The 26,542-nt window shown below is 42.9% G+C and overlaps 1 protein-coding gene across 2 annotated transcripts in view; it reads left to right on the top strand.

Moving 5' to 3' along the window:
• The first annotated feature begins 3,790 nt into the window (after positions 1–3,790).
• The window catches only part of ARSK (arylsulfatase family member K), a 37,111-nt gene continuing 14,359 nt past the window's right edge, over positions 3,791–26,542 (top strand). For both annotated transcript variants that reach the window (XM_025199113.1, XM_025199112.1), the window contains exons 1-3: positions 3,791–3,987; positions 7,593–7,752; positions 25,837–26,119. In XM_025199113.1, coding sequence (XP_025054898.1) covers positions 3,918–3,987; positions 7,593–7,752; positions 25,837–26,119 — 513 coding nt within the window. In that variant the 5' untranslated portion in view covers positions 3,791–3,917. The remainder of the gene's footprint in view (positions 3,988–7,592; positions 7,753–25,836; positions 26,120–26,542) is intronic.

Raw genomic sequence — 26,542 nt, 5'->3', positions numbered from 1 at the left:
TGTAGTAAAAGGAGAGTGTGGTTACCTAGACTACATATGTGAACAATTAGCTGGTTTTAAGTTGCTTATAGTTGAAGGAAAGGTTGTTTTAAAAATATAACAAGTATTAATGATAAAAGCATCAGTTGGAAAAACTGGCAAAACGAAGGGCTCTTGAAACCTTTCAAAAGTGTATTGGAGGCCACTGCATCTTAGACTGCAAGTTGGAAAGCAGTTTACTTTGACTGGGAGTAGGGAATGAGGAGTGGATAAGAGGAAGATGCACACAAGCAAGATTAAGCACATGCCAGTAATAGGCCAAAAAAAGCTAACCTCTCATTCTTGTGGGGTTTTTTTCCCCCTTTTATGCTGCAGCAATAGTGATGGAATAAGCTCAGCCTATGACTTTACAAAATATCTTTATGCCTAGGTTACTCTTAGGTTATGGCACACAGTGCTATTGAATATGTTCAGTTACATCACCTGAAAGGAAAAGCATGTTCAAAATACCACTAAATTTGATATGCAAATCTTTCTTACTGGTAGCTGGTTTATCCATAATGGAGGAAACATAAATAGCTAATTCAGTCCCGAGGAAAAACCTTTTACTAAGGAATTTTTAAGGCTAGTTAACTAGATTAAAAGTTTAACTTGGCCTTTGACATAACTAGCAAAGGATCCTAGGAGTTTGGTTAACAACAGAGTGCTATCAAGACCTTATTCTAGTAAGCTTGCAAGCCACTGTAAATATCTAAAATAGCATAGGCAAACCATGTCATGGTAGGTCATGGGAGGAGAAGCAATCTCTGTGATAATCGGAGCCTAGAGCAGTGGTTCTCAACCTTTTAAGGCTCAAGGTACCTGTTGATAAGATTTACGGCATCCCTCAGAAAATACTGGCTCTAGTTTCCACTCATTTTTTGACTACAGAAAAATAATAGAGAAATTTTTCTGTTGCAAAGAACTCAGACCACAACAGGTCAAACTGTTTTTAAAACTGTTGATTCCTATTTGAAATCTCTGGATTTTTCATGTGAATCAGATTTGCACACCTAACATTGCATGGCACCCCATGGTACCATTGACAGGATCCCAAGACACCTCAGGGTGCCACAGCACCCTGGTTGAGAATCACTAGCTTAGACTGTTGGTATCAAGATCTTAACTGAATCTGAGAGTGGAAAGAGAGCTATTTTAGCATGCAGAGCTTCATTTTTTCTCATTTTCTTTTATTTGATGGGTGGTCTAGCCCAGGAGTGTCAAATGCACTGGGCACCACAGGCCAGATCCAGACTGTAGGTTAGATTATCTGTAAGCAGTGGCAACTGCTGGGGCTGGTGTTTTAGCACAGCTTTGGATCCCAGGGAGTTAATGCTCCTGCCACTTGCCATCTTTTCCTCTCTCCTTGATTTCAGTTGCCAGAGGCAAGTAAAATCCCCAATTTTGGCCTGGGTAACAGTGTGGTGTTGGGGAGCCTAGTAGCTTCAGTTCCTGAGCTGCACCAAAACAGCTGAAATTTTAACACTACTGCAACAGGGGCTCCAGCAGTTGCAGCAACAAAAGTCCTGCAGGATGAATTTGGCCTGTGGAAGTAGAACCTCAAGAAGACCTGTGGGCTGGATGACCTACTGCTGCAGCAGGCAATATCTGACCTCTGGGCTGTAGATTTGACACCCTTGGTCTAGTTCATGTTGGAGCAACTGGAGTTTCCTTACGGCTTTTACTTTCATCCTGGGTTATGGAAAGCAGCATCCCAGTAGTCAAGCTTGGAGGAGAGGAATCTTCAGATCCCAGCAGTCAGGTCTATATTACATCATTCAGACCACTCAAGAATGGTGAATGCCCCAGACTAATCATCATCTTGACTCCTGGATGGAAGACTGTCAATTATTAAAGGCAATTTGAATTCCTAAACAACTAAGCATGTTACTTACCCAGGTTTAGTTGCTGTCAATGCTCTTCTTCCAAGTACTTGTCTCATTCAGGTAAAGGGCAAGGTAGATGATAATGCTATCTTGCATTCATTTGAAACACTTGTAGAGCTGAGTCTTGGTTTCAGGCTGCAAAGTCATGAAGTCCAATTAATTGCACATTCTGTGCTAAGGGATAAAAATATACCATGTATAAGATGAGGAAAAATATTAACTATGCAGTTCTTCCAAGGCAAGAGCCTTAAGGTGTGGTCCCTTGTCATAATTCTCTGGGATCAGCCTGGGAAGAACTGAGGCCAGTTCACCCTGACCACCAGTACCATGCAACTCAGCCATGCCTTGTTACCATTCACATGATTCTGACAGTTTATGTTCATGAGTAGGAGAGATCCTTTGCCAATGTAGCAATGTCCCGTACCACTTCCTAATTTGAAACCTTTCTTGAGATGAAGATGATTGCAAATTTGGGAGAAATACTTCAGAGGCTGTTGGAGATGGTTCCTCAGTCAGCCTGTCCAAGTGAAAGACTAGACACAGGTAGCTGGTGAAATCATGTATCAGAGGTTTTCAGAATAAATTGTGAAAGGGGCTTTTAAGTGCAAGGTTTCATAGAATCATAAGAGAAGTAGGACTGGAAAGGACCATCTACCCCCACTCCCCAACCCGAGGCAGGATAATCCCTATCCAAACCATCCTAAACAATCCATAATCTGAACTTTACATAAGACTCCAGTCAGCCCTGACACAACACAGACATAATACCGTGGGCCTGCCACAGGTAAAGCAGGGGAATCTTGACAACCATCGTCCTGCTTCTATAAAAGTTTCTCAATACATGCTCAAGAGATCCCAAGTGGAGGGCCACATCCCCTGCTACAGAGGAGGGTAAAAATCTACACAGTCTGTACCAATCTGACCGTGGGGTAGAATTCCTTCCTGACCCCAAATATGAGATTGGCTTGATTCTGGGCAGAGGGACAATACCCACTGACAAGCCAGGAACCTCCAGCTTTGGTTCCAGCAGGGATACTGGCACACCCTATTCAAATTCCTAGCCTTGGCTGTAGCCAGCACCCAATGGCTCTGGGGAGGCTTAAAAACACCCTGGCACATGTAGCAGAAAGTGGGGGGAAGGGCCAACCAGCAAAGCCCATAGGCATGGGAAATACCCATGGCAGATCATAGGCATAGCTATGCCTAATTCATTTCTGACCACTGGCTGTTTAACCTCTTTTTAAACACCTCCAGTGATGGAGAGTCCAAAACTTCCTTAGATAATCTGTTCCATTGCCTCAGTTTCTTTTCCTGATATCCAATCTAAACTTACTTTGCTTGCAGCTTGAGGTCACTGGTCCATGTTCTTCTCTCTGCAGCAATAGAGAAAAGATGCGTTCCCTTTCTTTTATGGTAGCTCTTCAAGTATTTGAAGACTGCTATCATGTCTGCTCTTAAGTGCCTCTTCCGTGAGCTGAATATACCTAGCTCCTTCAGCCTCTCTTTGTATTACTTGTGTTTTAAGCCCTTTGTCTTTGTTGCCTATCTCTGGATTCTCTCTAACTTCTCCAAATCTTTTTTAAAATGTGGAGCCCAGAACTGTACAAACATTTCAGATGAGGCCTAACCAGTACCAAGTAGAGAAGCACTATCACTTCCAGTGTCTTTCACCTAATGCTTCTATTAATCAGTTTGATGACTGTATAAGTGCAGATTTTTATCCTACTGTGGTTGCAATGAGGATTTCATTATTCATCTAATCTACAAGATCAGAATTATATATATTTCTTGGACATTCAAAATATGTTTGATGTTTGTTTCATTACATCCAGAATAGTAAATTTGCCTTATTCTGTAGCTTTGTCTCATCATCTTAAGATGTGTATTTCTAATAACTAAAGAAAATGTTGTTGTTATTTATTTTAATATTTGAACTCATCTCTTTGACTGCAGGATGGAAGGCTGACGTTTTATCCAGGCAATCTCACTGTGACTTTGCCTTTTGTAAATCTCATGAAAAAACATGGCACGCTCTTTCTCAATGCTTATACCAATTCACCAATTTGTTGTCCCTCCCGGGCAGGTAAGACCATATTAAAATCCTATTAAAAATAATAAGTACCTATGTGGAATAAATTTAAATATGCATTTTGTTTGGGCAAACCTCAGAAGGTTTGATTAGGTTAAGCCCCACATTTTTAGTGCATATCTGAATTTTGCCTGGTCTTTTGAAGATTTATCCATTTCTCTTTCTCACTTTTCTGCCTCTCAGACCTGATGAAGAATGTCTTGCTTTTGAAAGCTTGTCTAACTCTATTCCAACTATGTAGTTGGTCCAATAAAAGATATCAACCAAAGAAATCTCTGTGTCATGCTATTTCTTCCAACCTGCACTCCTCCATACTTCTACCTAGGCAAATGCATTCCTGGTGACCTTGCATACACCATGATTCAGAAGGATCAACGGTTGCTACTACTATTACTATTCCTGAGCTTGCAAATCTCGTTCAGAGTTAAGTACATCTGAGGATATTTAAGAATACAGTGGCCCTGGCAATTTGCTGTTGTGACACAGCCTTTTGGGCTGAAATGTTTTGCTTTGCCTTGAGTTATCAACTTTCTGAAACATCTGTTCTGAAAAAATAGCCTGTATTTAAAGTAGGCATTATTATTTAAACACATTAGATTGATTTTCAGCTTTTTCTATTGTTTCAGACAAATGCAATCAATGCTTCATGTGTTCTCTAAAATAGGGGTGGCAAACCTATGGCATATGTATCATAAGTGGCATGGGCAGCCTCTGTGTGTGGCATATGGCAGATGGGGATGGAATAGGCAGCACAGTGGCATATAGGGTAGGAAGCAGAAAGCAGAGGAGCTGACTGGAGGGGGAAGAGGATTAGAGTGGTGGGCAGGGTGTGGGCCTAAAAGGTTGGTTCTACTGCTCTAAGAACATACCCTGTAGTATACAGCATTTGATAGAAAATAATGCTTCTAAATCAAAACCCTGATTCCAATACATTTCTAGCCATTATGGTTGTAAATAAAACTTTCCAGCTATGAACTAAGTGTAACTAGTTCAGTGATCTCTTGCTAAATCTTCAGAGGAGTGGTGTAATGGAACCTATGGCTCCTGATACTCATAGAGGGAACAACAAGGACAAACAGTGCCCTGGCAGACAAAGAGGGGGCTAGCTGTAAAGAGATAGGCAGCCAGAGCCCAGGAATGGAGCTCACCTATTGTGCTAGTTGTACAGCAATAGTAGAGTAATCGGTGTTAGCAGCAAGAAGCCTACTGCAGTGCTAGCAGATTCCTGGTACTAGTCTTGTGTATGAGACACAGCGAGGCTACAATTGCTAGGTCTGCTACTATAGGCTACCCTGAAAGCCAGTAAGCAAAGCTAGTTAGAAGATGCCTGTAGACAACCTGGGAAGTCACATGACCAGAAAGAAGCGGGGCTCTGGTGGGATATAAGCCAGGGCCAGAGCCTGAGCAGTCAGTCTGTCCCTCGAGGCTGAAGAGGGAGCTCTGTAGTAAGATGTCTGCTGATGAGAGACTGATTGAGATCCTGCTATCCCTGAGAGATATCAGGGAGAATCTGAGGGCTGGCAGGGGATTAGATTCAATATGGATGGGGATTTCAGAAGATAGCCAGTGTGCTTAGAGAATTAAGTTATAACTAGTGCACTTATGTTTTGGTTTGAATTTTAACCAGTAGACTGGGTTTGGGACTGTATGGGAGGTCAGGAGATCTTAGTAGTGCCAGCAAGGCACAGGAGGCTTGAGTCTGCCAGGGGGCCAGGGCAAGCTGTAGTACAGTGTCTGTGGAGGGCAGAGCCAGGGCCAGGGTCCCACAGCAGCAGGGATGGGGCCAGAGAGAGACCCCGGTGCCCAGAGAGGGCCAGAGAGTGGGGCCTAGGGCCCACTGAACTGTTTGACTGTTACAACTGCAAGGCATGCGCATGGCTACAGGGTAAATTGGAGGCAGTGATTAGCACATAAGGCAATGGGTGCCCTTCAGGAACACATGCAGGCCAAGAGGGCCCACCAGAGAAGGACTGATTGAGAACAGTGGGGTCTGAGAGGGATTCATGGGCAAGAGGATAGGCTAACAGCTTGCCAAAAGCAGCCTCCATGTCCAGGTTTATTAATAAAACCAAGTCGTGGAAGACAAGAGCAAAGGGAGGGTACCTTAGAGATCGGTGCAGGAGCCAAGTTGCCACCATGGGGCATGACGGCCACCTCTGGGGCACTGGACCTGTTACAGATAGAAACAGTAACCCTAAAGGTACCTGCTGCATTAATATCAGTAATGTTTTAATTCTGAAAATGAATGCAGTAAGAACTGCTTCTAGTGAAGCATTCATGTACATTGTCAAGGCCCCAGGATGAAGTACTTCTGAGACCTCTTTAGTCTCTTGAATGCACCTCTGATATGACAAGCCTGGTTTCCATTCTGGGTGAAACCATGTGGTCAGATTCTGTAAGGATCTCTGGACTGCAGCATCTCCTCCTTTCTATTCATTAACAACATAAGCTCAATCAGGTTTAGGCATCTGTAAGAATTTCCTTTTGGGAGCTTATGGTATTACGTGTTTATAGTGACACAGAGGCAGTGTCTTCCAAACAAAGCATTATTTATTCATACTTCAGAGAGATACTGTATTCAGAAAAATTGATTAAAATTTTACTTTATGTTGTGATGCATAGCTCAGGGAGAGCCAGCCTATGCTTACCTCTATGTTGGGACAGCCAACCTATCCTGATTGCATGAGGTTCTTTGCATCTCTCAGTCAAACAAGGTTTAAGTTTCCATCTACTAACAGCCCACTTCCCTTCCTCAGTCCTACTGCCAACATTTTTGGTGGGGGTGGGGGGAAAGGGAGTAGGTTTCCCTTTTGTCCTAGGCTTGATCGGTGCAGGGTTGGGACGGACCTATTTTAGGCTGAGCAAAGCAAGGCAGTGGTATTCCCCAATTGACAGCTTTTCCATTGTTTCCTTCAGGTCTTCTGCCTGAAGCTTCATATCCTTTTGGTTTCTGTCTTAAAAGTAATTTCTTTTCCTATGATTTAACAGCCTCCTTTAATTTACCTAACCTGGAAGTTGGGTAAATTACTATCAACCGGATCACATGGCATTACAAAAAAAAGTACCCCTTAAGTCCCTCATTTTCCACATATATGTTTAACTTCAAAAAGTCCATTGAAAATAAGGGAGCTGCTTGCTCACTTAACCATGTGCTGCTTAGTGCTTTGCTGCAAGAGGCCTATATTAGAATATTATATTATTTCTACAGTGAATAAAAATATTAATTTTCTAGCAGGAGAAATTTGTGTTAGTGATCGTGCATTGGCTAGAATGACAGGGTTGTGGTCCATGACTAGGGTTAAGAATTACTACAATTAAAGTAAAAAATCATGATCATGTCATGGATTCAGGAGATCTAGATTTTATTCCCTGCTCTACTGACTTAGTGTTAACTTTTTAACTCTCTGTACTTGAATTTTCTGCTCTGTCAAATGAAGATAACATTTATATACTTTCCAGTGTACTTATCATGTATTAAGCTCTATAGAAGAAAGGTTCAAGAGAAGTGCAAAGTCCTATATAAAAACCTTTTTATACATATTGTTTTATAAAGACATTGTTAGATACTTGTTTGTGAAATGTGCTCTTTTTTTTTAAAGCTATGTGGAGCGGTCTCTTCACTCATTTAACGGAATCTTGGAATAACTTCAAAGGCCTGGAGTCAAACTACACAACATGGATGGACCTCATGCAGAAACATGGCTACCATACCCAAAAATATGGGAAAGTGGACTATATTTCAGGACATCACTCACTGAGGTAGGCAGAAGATTAACTCTTCTGTGGTATGATATCTGTAAACATGGTTAAGAACAGATAGATAATGGTACTTAGTTTTCAGTTTTCATTAAAACAAGTAACTTTTTGTAGAAGAAATGTTGTTAAAATTAATAAGGCTCCAATCATGTAATGCCTAAACATGATACTTAGCAGTCATATCCATGCAGTCACTCCTAATGCAAGTTGAGGGGAAAGGGCACTAACTAACCTTTATAGTTGTCAGGGTTGAAAATAGTTATGCGTAAGAAATCTTAATTTATCATTAAGTTTGCTCTTTGGATACAATCTGGATAAAACTAAATTGAATAATCACATTTAAAAAAAACAGTCTCATGATACGATTAGATGAGGATGAATCATAATAAAAATCCTAAATCCTGAACATATTTTGCAGAATGTTGTTCCTGGGTATTTATTCATCTTATTTGGCAAGTCATCTATCTTTCCAGCTCTTTTTGTATGTCACTTTTTCTTTTTGTTATATTAAATTAAAATCTGTGATTTATCTATTTAGAGCTAATTAGTCCTTCAGTAAACTAGACTGGTATTTTATGATCATAGTTATATTCTACCTTAATTAAATTCAGTTTCAAATCACTGCAGGAAGAGTGAACTATTGAAAATCTTCTTAACCATTTGTCTCAATCTGCTAAGCTTTCTTTCATTTTTGTGTTTTTGGACTATTATGCTTTGTCTGAGGATCATAGGAAAGTAGGGCTGGAAGGGACCCCACAAGGTCATCTAGTCCAGCCTCCTGCTCAAGGCAGTATCATCCCTGACTAAACCATCCCAGCCAAGTGTCTGTCTAATCTGCTTTTGAAAGTTTCCAAGCATGGAGATGCCATAGCTTCTCTAGATAGCAGGTTCCAATGCCTGATGACTCTCAGAGTCAGAAAGTTCCTCCTAGTCTCCAACCTGAATTTCCCCTGCTGAAGTTTGAGGCTATTGCTCCTAGTCCTGTCCCCTGGAGCCTCAGAGAAAAGCCCATCTCCATCCTCTCTATAATCATCCTTCAGATACTTCAAGGCTATTTTCAAATCCCCACCTCAGTCTTCTCTCCTCCAGGCTAAACCCCAACTCATTCAGCCTTTCCTCATAGGTCTTGCCTCCAAGGCACCTAATTATTTTTGTTGCCCTGCACTGGACTCTTTTCTAGACTGTCCACATCCTTCTTGCAGTTTGGAGCCCAAAACTAGACACAGTACTCAGGTGAGGCCTCACTAGTGCTGAATGGATAGGAAGAATCACTTCCCTCGATTTTCAAGTGACAATCCTGTTAATACAACTTGGTATGCTGTTGGCTTTTTTTTTTTTTTGCAACAAAAAGCACACTGTTGGCTCATATTCATCTTATGGTCCACTGCAGCCCCCAGGTCCTATTCTGCAATACTGTAGCTTAGCCACTTAGCCAGTCATTCCCCAGTCTGTATTTGACCATGCAGTTATTCTGTCCCAAGTGGAGGACTTTGCACTTATCCTTATTGAATCTCATCTGATTGACTGCATACCATTTCTCCAGTCCATCCAGATCATTCTGAATCCTAGTCCTGCCTTCTGGAATGTCCACAATTCTACGCAACTTGGTGTAGTTTGCAGATTTGCTACGCGGGCACTCAATCCCATCAGATCATTAATGAAGATGCTGAACAATTCCAGAACCAGGGCAGACCCCTAGGGAACCCCACTTGATACCTCCTCCCAAATAGACATTGAGCCATTGAGGACTAAGTATCAGAATGATCCAAGCCAAATGAGTTCTAGGCGCCAATGTATAAAACAATACAAAAGTACTGTACACCCAGAAAAGTAGTGGTGCTAGGGTTCTCTCATTTTACCATTCCCTGTGCATGGATATTTTATAGTAGTTGTTTAAAAAAAAAGGTAAGATGGCAAAGAAGGGGAAAGGAGTGGATGAAATAGACTAGTGCTAACCAACCTTTTCTGGCAGGCAACCCACAAGATAAGCTGCTTCCCTCTTCCCTCCCCCTGCCCAGTGTCTTGCTGATTGTCTTGCCTCCATGCCCACCCAAAGGTGTACCTGATAGAGTACCGGAATGGAGGCAGGGGGTTCAAACCTCTGGTTGTGGCTACAGAGCAGAAAAGGAGCAGGACACTGCTGCAAAAGGAGGTGGCACCACCAAGATCCAAGCTTATCTTTTTTTACCCCCACAGCTGCTGCAGTTTTTTATGGTGAGTGAGCCCTGAATTTGGCAATAGTTGAAGTGCCAGGGAAGGGTTACCCTGGCTCTTTGCAGTGACAACTGATGCCTCTTCTCTCACCAGTGTCCTGCCCCTGCTCTGCTCCCTGCCTTCATTCTAGTACATTTACAGAGTACATTTATTTATTTAGTTTTTTAGTAGTTGTATAGGGTGGGGGGGGGGCTAATGTATGTATGTCAGCATGGTCATGGTGAAGGCAGGGACATGGGAAAGCCCCTTATGTTGCCCTTCCCCCCTACCTTAGGAGTTTGCATACAGACTCTAGAGCCAGCAGGATGTGCGTTCAAGACCAAGCACATGCCTTGAAAGCTCCATGGGTAGGGGCGCACAAGGAAACTTTTTCTCACCATGACACATGGTAGCTGCCATGGACCCCACAAGCAATCGGAGTAGTGGCAAGGCTCCAGGGTGGAAAGGTGCAGGCCTCAGCATGCCGTGCCAAACCATTTGGGTTTTGGCATGCCACGATGAGGCCCAAATTTAGGCCCGTGCTTCAATCAGAGCACTCGACACGCCTCTGAGGAAGGGGAAGTTCGTGGCGCCAAAATGGTTTTTCTTGCTGTTTTTGAATTTTGGGGCAGGCGAGACAGTTAAGACCCAAGCATGAAGAAGCCATCAGCCTTGTATGTTTTTGTTGTGTCACTGCATGATGATGTTAGGATGCAGAAAGATTTTTATGGGTGCCTATGGCCTCCTCTTGCAGGGCACAGGACCGTTGGTCAAGGGTGTGAAATTTTTTTTTTTCTTAGTAGTTGTAGTAGTACTAGTACTAAAAATTGCATAGGGTGGTGATGGGGTAACATATGTATGTAAGCATGGTCATGGTGCATGCAGGGACATTGGGACAGGCCCTGAAATTGCCCTTCCACTCTGGCTTAGGGGTTTATACAGACTCTAGAACCAACAGGCTGTCAGTTCAAAACCAAACACGTGGTCTCTACTTGAAGGACACAGGTCTGACTGTCAAGGGTTTGATTTTTTTCCGAAGCAGAAAACTGGCATTCATGTCGTGCCACGCCAAGGCCCAGATTTAGGCCCTTGCTTCAATCAGAGCACTCGGAGTGTGTGAGGAAGGGAAAGTTGTGGGGGCCAAAATGTGGCGGATTTTTTGTAGTTTTTGAATTTTGGGGCAGCTGAGATGATTGAGGCCCGAGCAGCAAGAAGTTAGCAGCCGTGGAGGCTATTGTTGTATCTCCTAGGCTGTGCATGATGCTGGCTGGCAAAAGGGGGATGTTGGTGGGTGCCTGTGGCCTCTTTTTGCAGGGTACAGGCCCATCTGAGAAGGGGTTTGGGGTTTTTTTTTAATTATTATTATTATTATTATTATTATTATTAAGTGTGGGCTGGAGGTGGGTAAACTTATGTATGTGACTGTGGTGCTGGGGAAGGCAGTGTGGGAGCGAACATGTCACTGGCCTACTTGTCTGGCTTAGGGGGCAGGGTCCTTACTTTGGAGCTGCAGTTACTAGTTTAATCCTCGCTGTATGCTTGGGACCCAACCTGCAGGATTTTTTTTTTTTTTTTTTTTTGCACCATGAAACTCCCATGGTTAGGGGAGTGCAATGAAGGTTTCTTTTTTTCTCGCCACAACACATGGAAGTTGCTGTGGGCCCCAGAAGAAACTGGAGTAGTGGCAAGGCTCCAGGGTGGAAAGGTGCAAGCCTTGACATGGCATGCTAAACCCTATGCCACTACGAAAAAAACTCCATCTTTTCCGTAACAACAGATTTCGACAGTACAGTTCTGCACTGTCAATCAAAAAAATGTAATTTAATACAAAGTAAAATAAACTAATTACATAAAAATAAATCAGATCACAATACTGATTGTATTATTCATTTTCATATTTAAAACCTTGTATCACATAAACTTTGTTTCTCCTTGCCATAGTATTAGGTCAAGCTTTCTACAGAGAACACAGGGCTCTGCATGTAAACAAGACTATACTTATTGTAAATCCCAGGAGATGCATGATACCTCCATTACAGAACTCTCCTAGACTTCCAAATAAAGTCTAAGTCTAACCGCAGTATGCAGTTCTGGTTTCACAGTGGAGGGCTATAGTGGAGACTTGGAGAATTCGGAGGGTTCTTTCAAATGAACAGACTTAAAAGAGATCCATTAAAATGTTCACTCTTGAGAGAAGGAGATGCAAGAAATTCAGTCCTGGTCTACATGTGGTTAAAATGGATTTCTATTCTGAAAAATTGAATAAAAATGTTGTTGTAGCATTCCAATGTTTATATATTAGCAGTGCACTGTTTTAAAAGATTTTATCTGCCAACCTTGCAAATTCAGCCTTCAATCTATAAAACCTAATTTTCTGATGTTTTTTGGGTTTTTTCTCCCGTTTATGTTTGGTTGTTGAAAAGATAAAGATTCTGCACTTCAAGATAGACTCCCAGTTACAACTGTGTACCCCCATCTTACTCAGATTATGCACCATGTGATTTAAAACACACATAACAAGATTTAATTAAGGCAACTTCTACCATTCTAAATTGGCAACTTTAAAGTTGACCCTCCAAGAATCAGACTCTATACATGGTAGAAATTGCCTTAATTAAACCTTGCTGTACGTGTTTTACAATGGCAACTTCCGCCAATTTAAAAACGTTCTAAAGTCACCCACATGTATTAAGTGACGGCTTTAGTATGCTTTAAATGGCAAAAACTGTCGTGTATAGGCACCCATTTAGTCTGAAGAAGACAAGACAGAGAGTATTTAATAGTAGCCTTCAACTACCTGAAAGGTGGTTCCAAAGAGGATGGAGCTCGACTGTTCTCAGTGGTGGCAGATGACAGAAGAAGTAGGAATGGTCTCAAACTGCAGCAAGGGAAGTTGAGGTTACATATTAGGAAAAACTGTCTCACTAGGAAGGTAGTAAAGCACTGGAACAGGTTACCCAGAGAGGTTGTGGAATCTTCATCGTTGGAGGTTTTTAAGTCCAGGCTAGACAAAGCCTTGGCTGGGATGATCTAGTTGGGGATGATCCTGCTTTGAGAAGGGGTGTGGACTAGATGACTTCTTGAGGTCCCTCCCAACCCTAATTTTCTATGATTCTATGATAAAATGGAACCTATTTAAAATAATTTCCTAAAATTAACTGACAAAACTTCTCTGCAGGAGGCTTCAATGAAAGGTCAGATATAAAGGCACACATTCCTTTCCCTTTTGTTTTAGGGGTGGCTAACCTGCAGCCCATGTGTCACAAGTGGCATAGGCTTTGTGAGGCAAAAGAAAAAAAATAAAATAAAAATTCACACCCTTGACCAATGGCCCTGTGCCCTGCAAGAGGAGGCCATAGGCACCCACAAACATCCCCCTTCACCCTGACAGCATCATGCAGAGCCCCAAAGATGCAACAAAAACATACAAGGCTGATGGCTTCTTCATGCTTGGGCCATCACCCCAAAGATCTAAAAAAAAAAAAGAAATTCACACCCTTGACAGACGGCCCTGTGCCCTAAGCCAGAGGGGAAAGGCAACACCAGGGTCTTTCCCATGTCCCCCCCTCCAGCATAACCACGCTTACATACATATCTTAGCCCCACCACCCCCCCATACAACCAGAAAAAAAAAAAAAAGAAAATTCACACGCTTGACAGGCCCTGTGTCCTGTAAGAAGAGGCCATAGGCAGATGCAAAAATCCTCCTTTTCCCTTCTAGCATCACGACCAGCCCCAGAGACGCAACAAAAACGTGCAAGGCTGCTGGCTTCTTTGTGCTCGGGCCTCATCAGTCTCAGCTTCCTAAATATTCAAAGAGAATAACAAAAGCCATTTGGCCCCACCAGGTTCCCCTTCCTAAGGTCTGATTTTTCAGAATCTTAAGGGGCTTTCAGTAGTAGTGTAATAGTAACATATGCTATATTTGCAGAGGCTTGAGTAATACAGGAGTGAATCTGGCTCTGTGATTTTTTTTTTTAGTGTTTATCTCCATGTTTTAAAGCCTCTTTGTATTCTGCTAAAGAACTAATGCAAATTATTGAGCATCTTTGACTTCCTATTCTATGGGAGTTGAAGTGATATCAATACTCAACAGGGTCACAGCCTAAATGTAGCTTGAATAAAAGTGGGTGGAGGTTGAAAATAAGCTAAAATAAACACATGGTTAGTCAGCTGTTTCCAATGCCTATATAAGAATAATTTCAGAATTTAGTACAAATATTTGTGTAACTGGAAAATCATAAAACTCATATATGTTTTTCAGTGTAAAAAATGTGCATCTCATTCTAATAACTGCACATATGTAGAGATTTAAAAGGCTTAAATCAATTAATTAATTGACTTAGTCCAGGGTATATTTACTACGGAATAAATTTGACTAAATATAAGGAAAGCTACAAATGGATATTGCGATACTTAGTACAGTCCTTTTGTTTTTATGTCGTAGTAAATGAAAACTTACACAGTGCTTTCCCAGGATGAGATGTCTGAATGTTAGATTTTGTAGAGATATGAATATTCCAAAAATATTAATTTGACATCTGCACTATGCAGTAGTATCTCTTTTTGAATTGCAGAATAACATTTTATCCTAAATGTCTACATTTCTCAGCTGACACCAGTCCAAAAATGTGTACTTTCAGTTTTTTCAACTGCATAGTAACAAGACAAATAGGTTTTAATTTGTCTTAATAAGCTATCACAGTTACAGCATTGATAAAATTAATGTTTGTGAATATGAAAAGTTTCCATTTCTTAAGTGCAGGAACTTTGGATTAGAATACACAACATATTCACTTATAACAACTGAATCATGACATGATCCTTACGGTATTTGGGCATCTGTCCCTGCTGCATGATTAATCAGATTTGAGGAGGGGATGGTGAGGTATATACAGATAGAGGGCCAGACCTTCAACTGGTATAAATGAGTGGAAATTAACAGGACCATGTCAGCAAATATTCTGGAGAAGCAGTATATTGACATGCATGGATGTTTCACACGATTTTAACACATGTAATGGTTTTATACATACTGTTAGAATAAACATTAATTATGTATTGTGTGTTTTCATTCTGTTAGCATTTCCATATCTTTCCAACTTTAAGATTTAACACTTTCAGCTAATTGGGTATCTTCAAAGAAACATTCATCCTTGTGGACGTTTATATTTTATGTCTAAACAAAACCTTTCAACCAAAGATCTTGAAGTGCTTTAGAAACATTAATTACATTTATCACATTGCCTATATCCCTTCTCCCTGACAATATTATCCACCTTGATAACCCATTTATATTTATTCTGGGGGGTGGGGGCATTCATCGCTGCCTTTCTGCACCCTTCCAGAGCTAATGTACCAGGCTACTATTCATTCTTCATCAAGTCCATCCTTAAGGAATTATTCTACCTTGTCTACAAGAAATAAAACAAGGACCTGCACATTAGCGTTGCATAGTAACCATATACTCTTATTGACATGAACTTTTACCACCTTCCCCTTACTGTTTTGTAAATCACACCATTATATCATATATGAAAGTAAACTACATTTTTTTTCAAAATAGAAAAAATAATACCTGATCACTCTAAGTCACATAGCAGAATTGGACATTCTGACATAATACCCTTCACCAATCACTGAAATGATTGCTATTTAATGGTACATAATTAGGTTATATAACAATGTGAGACAAGTAAAGAAAAAAAACTGTATCAAGGTCAAACTATATAGGAACTTTAGATAGAAAAATATACCCCTGGAATCTGGCCAGGATGATGAGACCAATATTTTGCTGTTCCAAAAATGACTTTGATTTAAATAACTACAGGTTTTCAAGACTTCACTTCTGCATCTTCTGCAAAAGGCAAGACCTTGATTTTTCGTTGTGCAGGTCAGATGTTGTAGACACTGGCACCTACAGGAAGCTGATGACACCTGCCAGACCCCAGCAGAAATTAGAGCAAGAGAAAGTCTCTTTATTTCCCAGGTCTGATGAAAGTTCTGAAAAGCCAAAGAAGAGTCAGAAGTTGTGGAGCTCATCTTAGTCACATCTCTCCATCATAAATAGACTCTTGTCATGCACTTAAACTGTCCCTGAAAGGCCCTTCCTCCTGCTTACATCAGAACTAAGAAGGACAGAGTTTACATCACAGCTATGAAACTGGCTTAGGTGTTTAGGTTGCCTCCATTAGCCCTGCCCAGGTAGAGACTTCCCTTCACAAGGGGCCAGTTTAAATCCAATTTATACCATTTATCTGGGAAACAGCAGTGTAACTAAGTGGGGAGGGGGCAAGATTGGGGCAGCAGCCCTGGGTGTCACCTTTGAGGGGGTAATGGAGAGTGCAAAAATAGCCACCAACACAGCGGCAGCTGATTGCCTTCCTGCAATCAGCATGGTGGCAGCTTGCATTCCACCATGTGTCATGGCTACTCCACGACACATGGTTACTCTTCTGCTGTTACTCCTTTCCTGTTACTCCTCTGCGGGCACACAATGAACTGACATGACTGGAGAATGCAGCCCCGCATCTTGAGCATTTTGTGTCAGAGCAGTTGACTATTTTGGAACCAATTCCTCATTAGTATTAGTATGAAGTGTTAGCATTTAAATAAATGCTCAACTGCTCAGAAGAAGTGTTTGAAATAATTAAGCTTGTATCAAAGTCTGGGAAATGAGAAGCAGGTACAATGTAGGTTTTCACCAGATTTGTACCAGCCCAGCTGAAGGCTGCTAGTTTTACTCATTTATTAAGTGATGCTATATTCCTGTCCTTTATCTCTCTATTCTTTCAAGCTTACTATCTTTGGAATGCCATCTGCCAGCAAAGGAGATCTAATACCACTTGATTCTCATTAGGAGTTATTAAACCATTAGGATTCATTGGCAAAAGTTTAAAATAATTATCTGGTAAGAACTCCTCTTCATCTAAATTCTGAGGCCTGGTGATTTATTCTTTTATTTTTTCAGCTTTGAGAAACTTTCACTATCATCATCGCAGAAAGAGCGTTCCTTTAAATAATAGTCTGATCTTTTACTGTGGGTTAAAGATTCCATGATGTATAGTTGCAAGAATACCTTTGACTTCTTCCCTTGATTAGTATGTTACTCCATTAGTATTTATTAACTTTCCATTCTTGTGTAAAAAGATAACTAAAATGGTCCATTTTAGAGGTTGGCCAGTTTTCTGCCCAACTTACTCTTTTATGGTCCTTTACATTGCAATAACCCTCTCTTTCTGCTTAAAGATTTGTTTTTTCCTTGGACCTGTCAAAACATGCCCCATACTGCTCTAATAAGTGAAAGGCATGTATTCTGTTCTTTTTTTTCCAGTCTCAAACTCTGTTTATCTGGATAACCAGTGTAACAGGGAGCCAGAGGGCTCCTGTTACTTTAAGAGGATGCTGCAACAGGCTTAGTTGTTCTGGAAAGGCTGGCAGCTAGGAAACAGGCTAACTTCTAGTGAACTAGCTGCCAGCAAACAAGCAGACTTGTAGCCATACAAAGAGGCTACTGGGGGGAGTAAATGTTAGTTGCAGAGCAGTAAGCTGTGCCAGGGCGGGCATCTAGGTAGATCAGATGCACAGAGCCACAAGCAGCTGAGCTGTCATAGCAAGGAAAGGCAGACTGGTCATTAGTAGGAGTCTACTTAAATCACGGGTTTTGTGGAAACTGCAAAATCTGAAATTGTCCATGAAATCAACAAAAAAATTAATAAACGGAATGCTGGTCCTTGCTGCTGCAGCCCAGCTTTGCTTCCTGTGAGGGGAAGACACTAGCTGGCAGAGCAGCATGAAGGACAGCAGAAAACATGGCCATCACCCCTTTGTCCCTTCTCTCCCCTGTGGCCTTTCCACTAATCAGTGCCAAATGGTGGAGCTACTGGAGCAGATCTGCAAAATGTCTGTGGAATTTGTTCTTTATACTGTGACCAACCTGCAAAAATTGGTAATCTAACCATGATTTAAGTAGACACTTAGTCATTGGCCCAAAAGGGAAAAACCCTGTGCGTGACTGCAGAGCCACTTGATGGGAAGATGTGGGGCTTTTGAAGCATATAAGATAAGTGCCTGAGACCAGGTAGTCTGTCTGGCCCTGCAGGCAGCAGAGAGAGGAGCTCCTGAGCAGGATGGCTGCAGAAAAGCAACTGACTGATACCTGAGCAACCCTGGAAACTGCAAGTAAGGAGCTTACAGTGCAGGGAAGTATGACCCAGTATGGCAGGGGTGAGCAATTATTTTGGGCAAAGGGCCGCTTACCGAGTTTTAGCAAGCCATCAAGGGCCGCGTGACAGGCAGCCCAGGGCAGATGAACATTAATTTTTTAAAATTTTCAGGGGCCCCATGGGCCAGATAGAATGGCCTGGTGGGCCACATCTGGCCCCGGGGCCACATTTTGCCCACCCCTGCAGTATGGGGAGAGTTTTGTTATACATAAAGGTCTACCCAACTCGAGGCAGCCAGATGATTTTGCAGGCGGATCATGGGGCCTGCCACCATTTTTATAGGCTTATCATGGTGGCCCTCCCCATGCCTCTGATTGGCCAAGGGGCCCTGGTGGCCCTGAGCCCCACTGCTGATTGGTGGAGAGGGCTGTCCATCTTATAGCCCCACCCTTCAGTGCTGATTGGCTGAGATGACTGTCCATCATGTGGCCCTGCCCCTTGCTGCTGATTGGTGGAGAGAAACAGGACTGTACAACAGGCAGCCCTCTCAGCCAATTAGCAGCGAGGGGTGGACGCAGCAACCATCTTGCCTACTTGCCTTTGCATTGGCAGCCCCTTTCGTGCTGGGCTACACAGCTGGGAGGACTGTTGATTCCCACTGGAGACCCAAAATTTTATTTTTAGTAAGGTTTTGGGGGTTTTTTCCCTTCAGATTTCATAGAGATTGTCCGATTTTGCAATTTCTACAGAATCTGTGCAATCATGATTTGAGTAGGTCCTTGGTTATACAGCCAGTGGGCTTGTGTTTACATTTGGATCAGACCAGTGGACTGGAAGTGGCTACAATGGGTGATGAGGAGGCCATAGGGGTGCCCGAGGGGCATGTGGGTGTTTTCGTAGATTTCATAGACATTAGGGCTGGAAGGGACCTCGGAAGATCATCGAGTCCAGCCCCCCGCCCGAAGGGCAGGAAGTCAGCTGGGGTCATAGGATCCCAGCAAAATAAGCATAGCATTTTCTCTTGAAGGTGTTCAGTGTAGGTGCTTGAACCACCTCCAATGGCAGGCTGTTCCAGACCTTGGGGGCTCGAACAGTAAAGAAATTCTTGCTTATGTCCATCCTAAAACGGTCTTGCGGTAGTTTATAACCATTTGACCTCATCATCCCTGGGGCGCTCTGGTGAACACACATTCCCCCAGATACTGGTGGTCACCCCTGATAAACTTATAGGTGGCCATCAGATCACCCCTGAGCCTGTGCTTTTCCAAGCTAAAGAGCCCCATAGCTCTCAGCCTGTCATCATAAGGTCTGTTTTCCTGACCTCTGATCATGCGCGTGGCTCTTCTCTGGACTCTCTCGAGCTTCTCCACATCCTTTTTGAATTGTGGGGCCAAAACTGGACGCAGTACTCCAGCTGCAGCCTCACCAAGGCCGAGTACAAGGGGAGAATGACGTCCTGGGATTTGTTTGAGAAGCATCTATGGATGCAAGCCAGTGTTTTGGTCACTTTACTAGCCGCAGCATCGCATTGAAGGCTCATGTTCATCTTGTGGTCAATCATGACCCCCAAGTCTCTTTCTCCCGTAGTGCTAGCCAGTGTAGCACTGCCAAGCCTAAAAGGATGCTGCAGGTTTTTCCTCCCAAGGTGGAGAACCTTGCATTTCAGTGTTAAAGACCATCAGGTTCTCATCTGCCCATTTGCTGAGCCCGTCCAGGTCAGCCTGGATCGCCCTCCTGCCTTCAGATGTGAATGCTTTGCCCCAAAGTTTAGTGTCATCGGCAAACTTGGCCAGTCCGCTTCTGACTCCAATGTCCACATCATTAATGAAGATGTTGAACAATATGGGTCCAAGGACAGAGCCTTGGAGGACCCCACTGGTCACAGGGCACCATGACGATTAACTTCCGTCAATTACCACCTGCTGGGTCCGACCATGGAGCCAATTTCCCAGCCAGCGGATCGTGGTGGACCCAAGGCCACAATTGGCCAGTTTCGCCAAGAGGTGATCATGGGATACCAGATCGAAGGCTTTTTTGAAGTCAAGGTCTGTTTTAGGCCCTATCAGGACTGGGCTCAAGCAAGGCAAAGCCAGGAAGGTTAAAGCTTGCAAAAGTGGTGGCCTGAAGCTTGGAGGGCTAGGGCCAGAGCCTGAGAGGGGCAAAAGCAGAGCTGGGGACCCAAAGCCTGAGAGGAACAAGATGAGCTCATAAGCCTAGACCTGATACAGTGGGCTTACACTCTCTCTCTCTAGGTACCGCATGATATCTAAGCAGGACGTTGGTGACCATGGTCTTCCACAGATCTCTTCTCTTTCAGGCATACAGAATTTCCACTGTCGATACATTCATCCATTTAGATAGATTCTTGACACAAGTTAACCTCTGTCTTCCACGATCTTTCCTTCCTTCAATCTTTCCAGCTATGACCAGACTTTCAATTTCCTCTTTCCTCATAATATGTCTGAGCAAGTCCAACCGTCCCTTTCTGCTGTTAAACAGCAGCTTCCTGCAGCCTGTTCTTAACAAAATATCTTTATCTGAAGTGTGACTTGTCCACCCTACATTCAAGATGCACCTTAAGAACCACATCTCACTTGCTTCAACTCTCTTTTCCATACTTGGTAATATTGTCCAGCATTCTGATGCATACATGAGGACTGGCATAACATAGCAATCCAAAACTCTTAACTTTGCCCCCTTAGAAATGTTATTATTTGTCAATATCGTTTTCATTTTCAGAAATGTGTCCTTTCTCTGTTTTATTTCATGATCACATTTACCATCTGATGTTATCTAGCTTCCCAAGTAGTTAAATTTATTAACCTGCCTTATCTATTCCTTTTCCACTTTGATGTTGCATACAGGAATGATCTTCTTTGTAATTACCATGCATTCTGTTTTTCTACAGTTGATACTTAAACCCTTCTTCTTGCTTTCACTAACAGTTTTATCTAAAATTCCTTGCAGCTTCTCTTCTGAATCACCTATTAAGACTGTGTCATCAACATAACACAAGTTTTTCAAATTCTGTCCGCCAATTATCAGCCCTAGTCAATCCTCAATCTCCCTCAGTATTTTCTCACTGTATAAGCTGAACAAGTCAGGTGAAAAACACAGCCTTGCCTCACGGTTCTCTTGATTTGGATGAAATCACTTCATTTATTTTCTATCTTCACTGCTGCAGTTTGGTCCCAATAGAGGTTTCTTAAAATTCTCAAGTCTTTACCATCAATATCTAATTCTTCCAGCATTTTCATTAACTCCTCGTGCTTGACTCTATCAAAAGCTTTCGTACAATCAATAAAACAAGAAAAGGTCTTCCCTCATTTCTATTCAAAAGCATTCGTACCATGAGGACAGCATTTCTTGTACCTCAATCTTCCACAAAACCACATTGAACTTTTGCACTCTCCAGTCTTATTCTACTTCTAGCTCTCAACATCAGCACCTTTAATAGGATCTTTGTCACATGGCTCATTAAACTGATGGTTTTATGGAGTTCCCATTCAATGGCGCCAGGTCTTTTGGGGAGCTCGATAAAGATCAATTTACAGAGGTCCTCAGGTATTTCTCCACTTTCATAGCAGTTGTGATCTCAATGAGAACAGTTGTTAACTTTTCTTACCAAACCCTTCCAAACATTTAATTTGTTCTACTGCAATCTAATCTGGACCTGTAGCTTTATTGGTTTTCATTCGATTGATAACTGTTTGTACTTCTGACTTAAGAATTTTCAAACAATCCATGTTCTTCACATCTTCTGAAACAATAATTCCAGCCTCTTTTCCAATGTGTTTCACACAGACGTAGAATATTGATCTTTAATCTCTTCATATCATGCTTGACATTATCCAATTTCCCAATTTGATGTACAGTCCTCACATTCCACATTGCCACTTTTGACTGCTCTCTTCTGAGTTTGGACAGTAGCATGCTGACGGTCATGAGTCACCTGTCGCACGTGACTATCCTTACTGGACAAGGTGTCCTGACCTTCTCTGTCAGGGACCCTCTTCATGCCATTGTGTGATTGTTGAAAGTCCATGGATTGTTGAAAGTCCACTGCAGTAGGTTGCCACTTTTTGCTACAGGGTGCAGTGCTCAGCTAACTTGAGCAAGTCCCTCTGTTGTCCCACTTGCATCAGGCATCCACCAGATGAGATGATCCACTGTTCTGCGCCCCCAATGGCTTCAACCCTGGTAAGGGAGGCTGATGGGTGCAACACCTTACCTAAGGGTGACACAGAGACTTCAGTAGCTAGAGAGTACTTGTCTCACTATACCCTAACAGTTAAAATTGTCCTACTGCTGGATGCAGTTTAACGTCATACCCAGGGTCTATACTAAAGGAGCCCAACTAGAGAAAAAGGGTGGAAGCCAGGAAGGCTGAGGCCCTGACAAAGGCTTGGAGGCCTGAGGAGGCCAGACATTCTACTGGGTTAGGGGGTCTCATTGGAGTGATTAACCAGCATCTGTTAGACATGGAGATGGCTGTAGGGGTGGAAGGAGGTCATGAATAGCCCTTAAGGTAACAGGTACCCTGGGGACCCAGATGAGCAGGAGGGCCCATCTGACATGAGAAGGGTAAGAATGGGAGCCAGCAGGGTCCTGGAGGGAAAAAGGGAGCATACCCCAGGAGCTGGAGTAGGGCAGGAGCCACATGACCACTAGAGGGCATCATCTCCACACCTGGGGGGGATTATATTTTATTTAAAATGATATAAAATGATATCCCGACCCCATGCCTCTTGGATCCCCAGTTCATCTTTTCCTCTTCCTTTAGTAGTATTATGAACTGGAATCAGTGGGGTCATAACTAGAGATTTTGTTTCAAGTGACAGTGTTTTAAAAAGGAGTCATCATCATCATCATCATCAAATTGAAAGAGTAGTATTGATTCCTCAGACAAATGACTGCCCCTTGAGGTATGCTCTAGGGCAGTGCTTCCCAAACTTTTCATCAGCATGACCCCACTTATGACCCCATTTTGTCAGCATGGCCCCTCATGCCCGAGCCCTGGCTGCTGCCTGTGGAACGCAGCGATTGCTGCAGTTGGAGCAGGGTGCAGAGCCTGACTCCCCCTCCCAAAGCCCCCGCCACGGGCAGCACAGTTGGAGTAGAGCCCATGGGAGGAGTGGAGGAGGCTGGAACTCTGCCAGCCTCCAAGAGGCAAACTGCATTTTCCCCGTGTTTTTCAGTCTGGAACACCCAGATCCTTGTTTATCATGACCCCATCCACTGATGTTGCAGCTCCATTTGGGGTTGTGACCCACAGTTTGGGAACCACTGCTCTAGGGTATTGAAAGGGGCAAGTATTTTCTTGCATGTTGAACATCCCAAAATAAAACACACACCTTGCTTTTGGAAGGCAGAATGCAGAAAAAACTTTTTTTTCCAGAGTCATGGCTGACTGTGACATAGAACAAGACCCTCCTGGAAACAGACAGTGTTCAGGAAGTGTGGCATTGCAGGCAACAGTTTGCTGCATCAGAAACTTCCTAGTGTGTCTCCTGTGATGCCACATTTCCTGGATAGTATGTTTCCAGGAGGACTTAATCTGTCATAGACTAGGAGTGGGCCACATCCGACCTACAGGCCACATTGAGCCCATGGCAAACTCTATTTCGCAGCAGCCCTGGCTCTCAGCTAGTCTCCATGGGACCCCCAGGAGCACGGGAACATGACAGCACTGGCCATAACAGCACAGGGCCACCGATCCGGGGCTCTGCCTCAGCCCAGCCTGGCCCCATGCTGTCACAGTCCCACACTCCTGGGGTCTCAGTGGAGACTGGCCAGGAGCCCTGTGGATAGGGCACATGGCCAGGTGGGGAGCTGCTCTGGGGCTGGGATTTTGTGGTGACAACATGGGGCAGGGCTGAGGCAGAACCACAATCTGTTGTCCGCATACCCCTGCGACGAGCACGGGTTTCATGGGCGGGGGCACACGAGCAGTGGATCACATCTCTGCCCCAGCCCCACCCCATGCTGTCACTGCTGCAAGATCCCAGCCCTGGAGTACGTCCTTGCCTGGCAAAGTGCACTACCCATGCGCTCCTAGCTGGTCTCCATACAGACCCCAGGAGCGTGGGGGTGTGACAATGCGGGGCCGGGCTGGGGCAGAGCCCTGGATCCGCAGCCCTGAACTGGTATGGTCCTGTGCTGTCACACCCCCACACTCCTAGGGTCTCCATGGAGATCAACTGGAAGCCAGGGCTTCCTGGAAATGGAGTCTAGCCAAGCCAGATCTGCCATTTTCCCCATCCCTGCCTTAAACCCTTGTGAAGAGCAGCAGTAGAGGTGGGTAGTTTTTTCTATAAATTCCCACAAATACTGTACTGTTCCCATACCAGAAGCATCATCAAGATGCTAGCAACAGCCCACTTCCTGCTTTGGGCACAAGCTATAGTGCTCTGCCAATAGCTACAGCTGTGAGAGGGTAACACAAGACTCCTCCCTTATAGTTTGTTTAGCAGACATAAGTGGCAGCCCTCTTTGCAGCTGCATGGCATGCACAGGGTTTCCAAGAGTGCTCCTTGGGGGTGCTGATATTGGAGGAAAAGGTGTGTATTGTATGTTTGACTATAAAAATTAAAGACCAGATTCATCACACTAAATTAAATGAATCTGTACCAGAAAGTGAAAAATGAAGTAACAAGATTGGATGTGCTGCCCCCAAAAGTTCATCCGCAGAGATGGAACTGGTGGAAGGCTCAGAAACAGAAAAAAGGATAACGTATAGGAAAATGACCATAAATAGGGTGATATAAAATTTAGAAGTGAAAATTAATAACTTAAGTGCCAGATCCAGATCGGCTTTGTAGGCACTTGAACAAGATTTAGGTACTTGGATCACAAAAAGCAATTCTGATGGACTAGGCTTCAGTAACACCAAAACTGATTAGGTAGTCTGATGGGCTCTGGGCCCAAAAATATCTTTTAATCACCTAGACTTTGGCTACTGTACATCTTAAAAAGCAATTAGTATTGGTCATTTTAAAACACAAGTTCCAATGCGAGTTAGATCAATTCTGAGAAGCACCTAAAGTCCACTTAAGTCTTCACATTGACAGAGTGCATATATCGGTAGTTCATTACAAAAAATAGCAGGAGCAGAAGGTGCCTAGCATTTCTCCAGTAGCTGAGTGATTAGAGGACTCACCCAGGTAGTGAGAGACATGTTTAAGCCCTTCTTAGCTTCAGGGGTTTCAAAATTGCATGTTTCACCTCCTAGGAGTGTCCTAAACACAAACCTATAGAACAGTCTGGAGCAGAGCAACCCCCATCCTTCTTGCAACTGGGCTACTGCACTCTCAACAATGCAAGTTTATGGGACTAAAAGGAGGACAAGTGAGAAGGAGCCTACCTTGGTGATATGATCCTCCTCTGGGGAGGAAGAACCATGGATCTATTTCTGTGCTTTTTTTCTTTTTTAACTAATGATCACGTAATGTAAAATAGAGTCCCAGCAATAGGTTGTAGCTACATTTTAAGCACTGCAAGGCCTCAGTGGAGGAATCTTTGTGGTCTGGTTCTAAAACTATGAATAATGTCAATTTTGGTTATTTGAATGGAATAATACTGATTCCATTTGTGGAATCTGCAAAAAAAATACAGTTGCAAATGTGAGAGAATGTTCCTTGGAAATTTTAAACTGATGTGGAATAACTAGATGTTTAGTTGCAGAACAAGAGGAGATGCTGTCCACTGACTGCAATTATTTTAATTTTAGTAATCGTGTGGAAGCTTGGACTAGAGATGTTGATTTCCTGCTTCAACAAGAAGGCAGACCCATGGTGAATCTTACTGGTAATAAGATGTATGTGAGAGTGATGGAAGAAGATTGGCAGAATACTGATAAAGCAGTATATTGGATAAGGAAAGAGGCCACTAATTTTACTCGGCCATTTGTTCTGTACTTGGGTTTAAATTTACCACACCCATATCCATCGCCTTCTGCAGGGGAAAATTTTGGGTCCTCTACATTTAAAACATCTCCCTATTGGCTTGAAAAGGTATGTAGAAATTTACAGAAATTTAAATCTAAATGACTTTGCAACTGAAATCATGTGTGTTCTTCATGTTGTATAATTCACATCATATGGAAGTTAACCGCAGTATTGACGATATTGCAGTAAACTATGAAGAGATCTCTGGATGAGATGATAAGTTAATGTTTTAACATTACACATGTAGAAATGAAGAATCCTCTGTCACTGTAGGGAGAGAACACATGGCTGCTTCAGTCAGTTGCCCAGTTTTATATGATTTAGCAAAGAATTTTTGAAGCAAAAGGGTAGGGATATATATTAACCTAAACAATTAACGGTTCCCTGCTTGGCTGCACAATACATATGCTACTGGTCTCTAGCTTATTGTTTGTAAAGTGCTTTTTAACAAGTTAAATATAAAAGATGCTATGCAAATCAGTTTGCATT

This window comes from Alligator sinensis, unplaced genomic scaffold (genome assembly GCF_000455745.1).
Source record: "Alligator sinensis unplaced genomic scaffold, ASM45574v1 scaffold223_1, whole genome shotgun sequence".
NCBI lineage: Eukaryota > Metazoa > Chordata > Crocodylia > Alligatoridae > Alligator > Alligator sinensis.
This window is presented reverse-complemented; position numbering and strand designations above follow the sequence as displayed.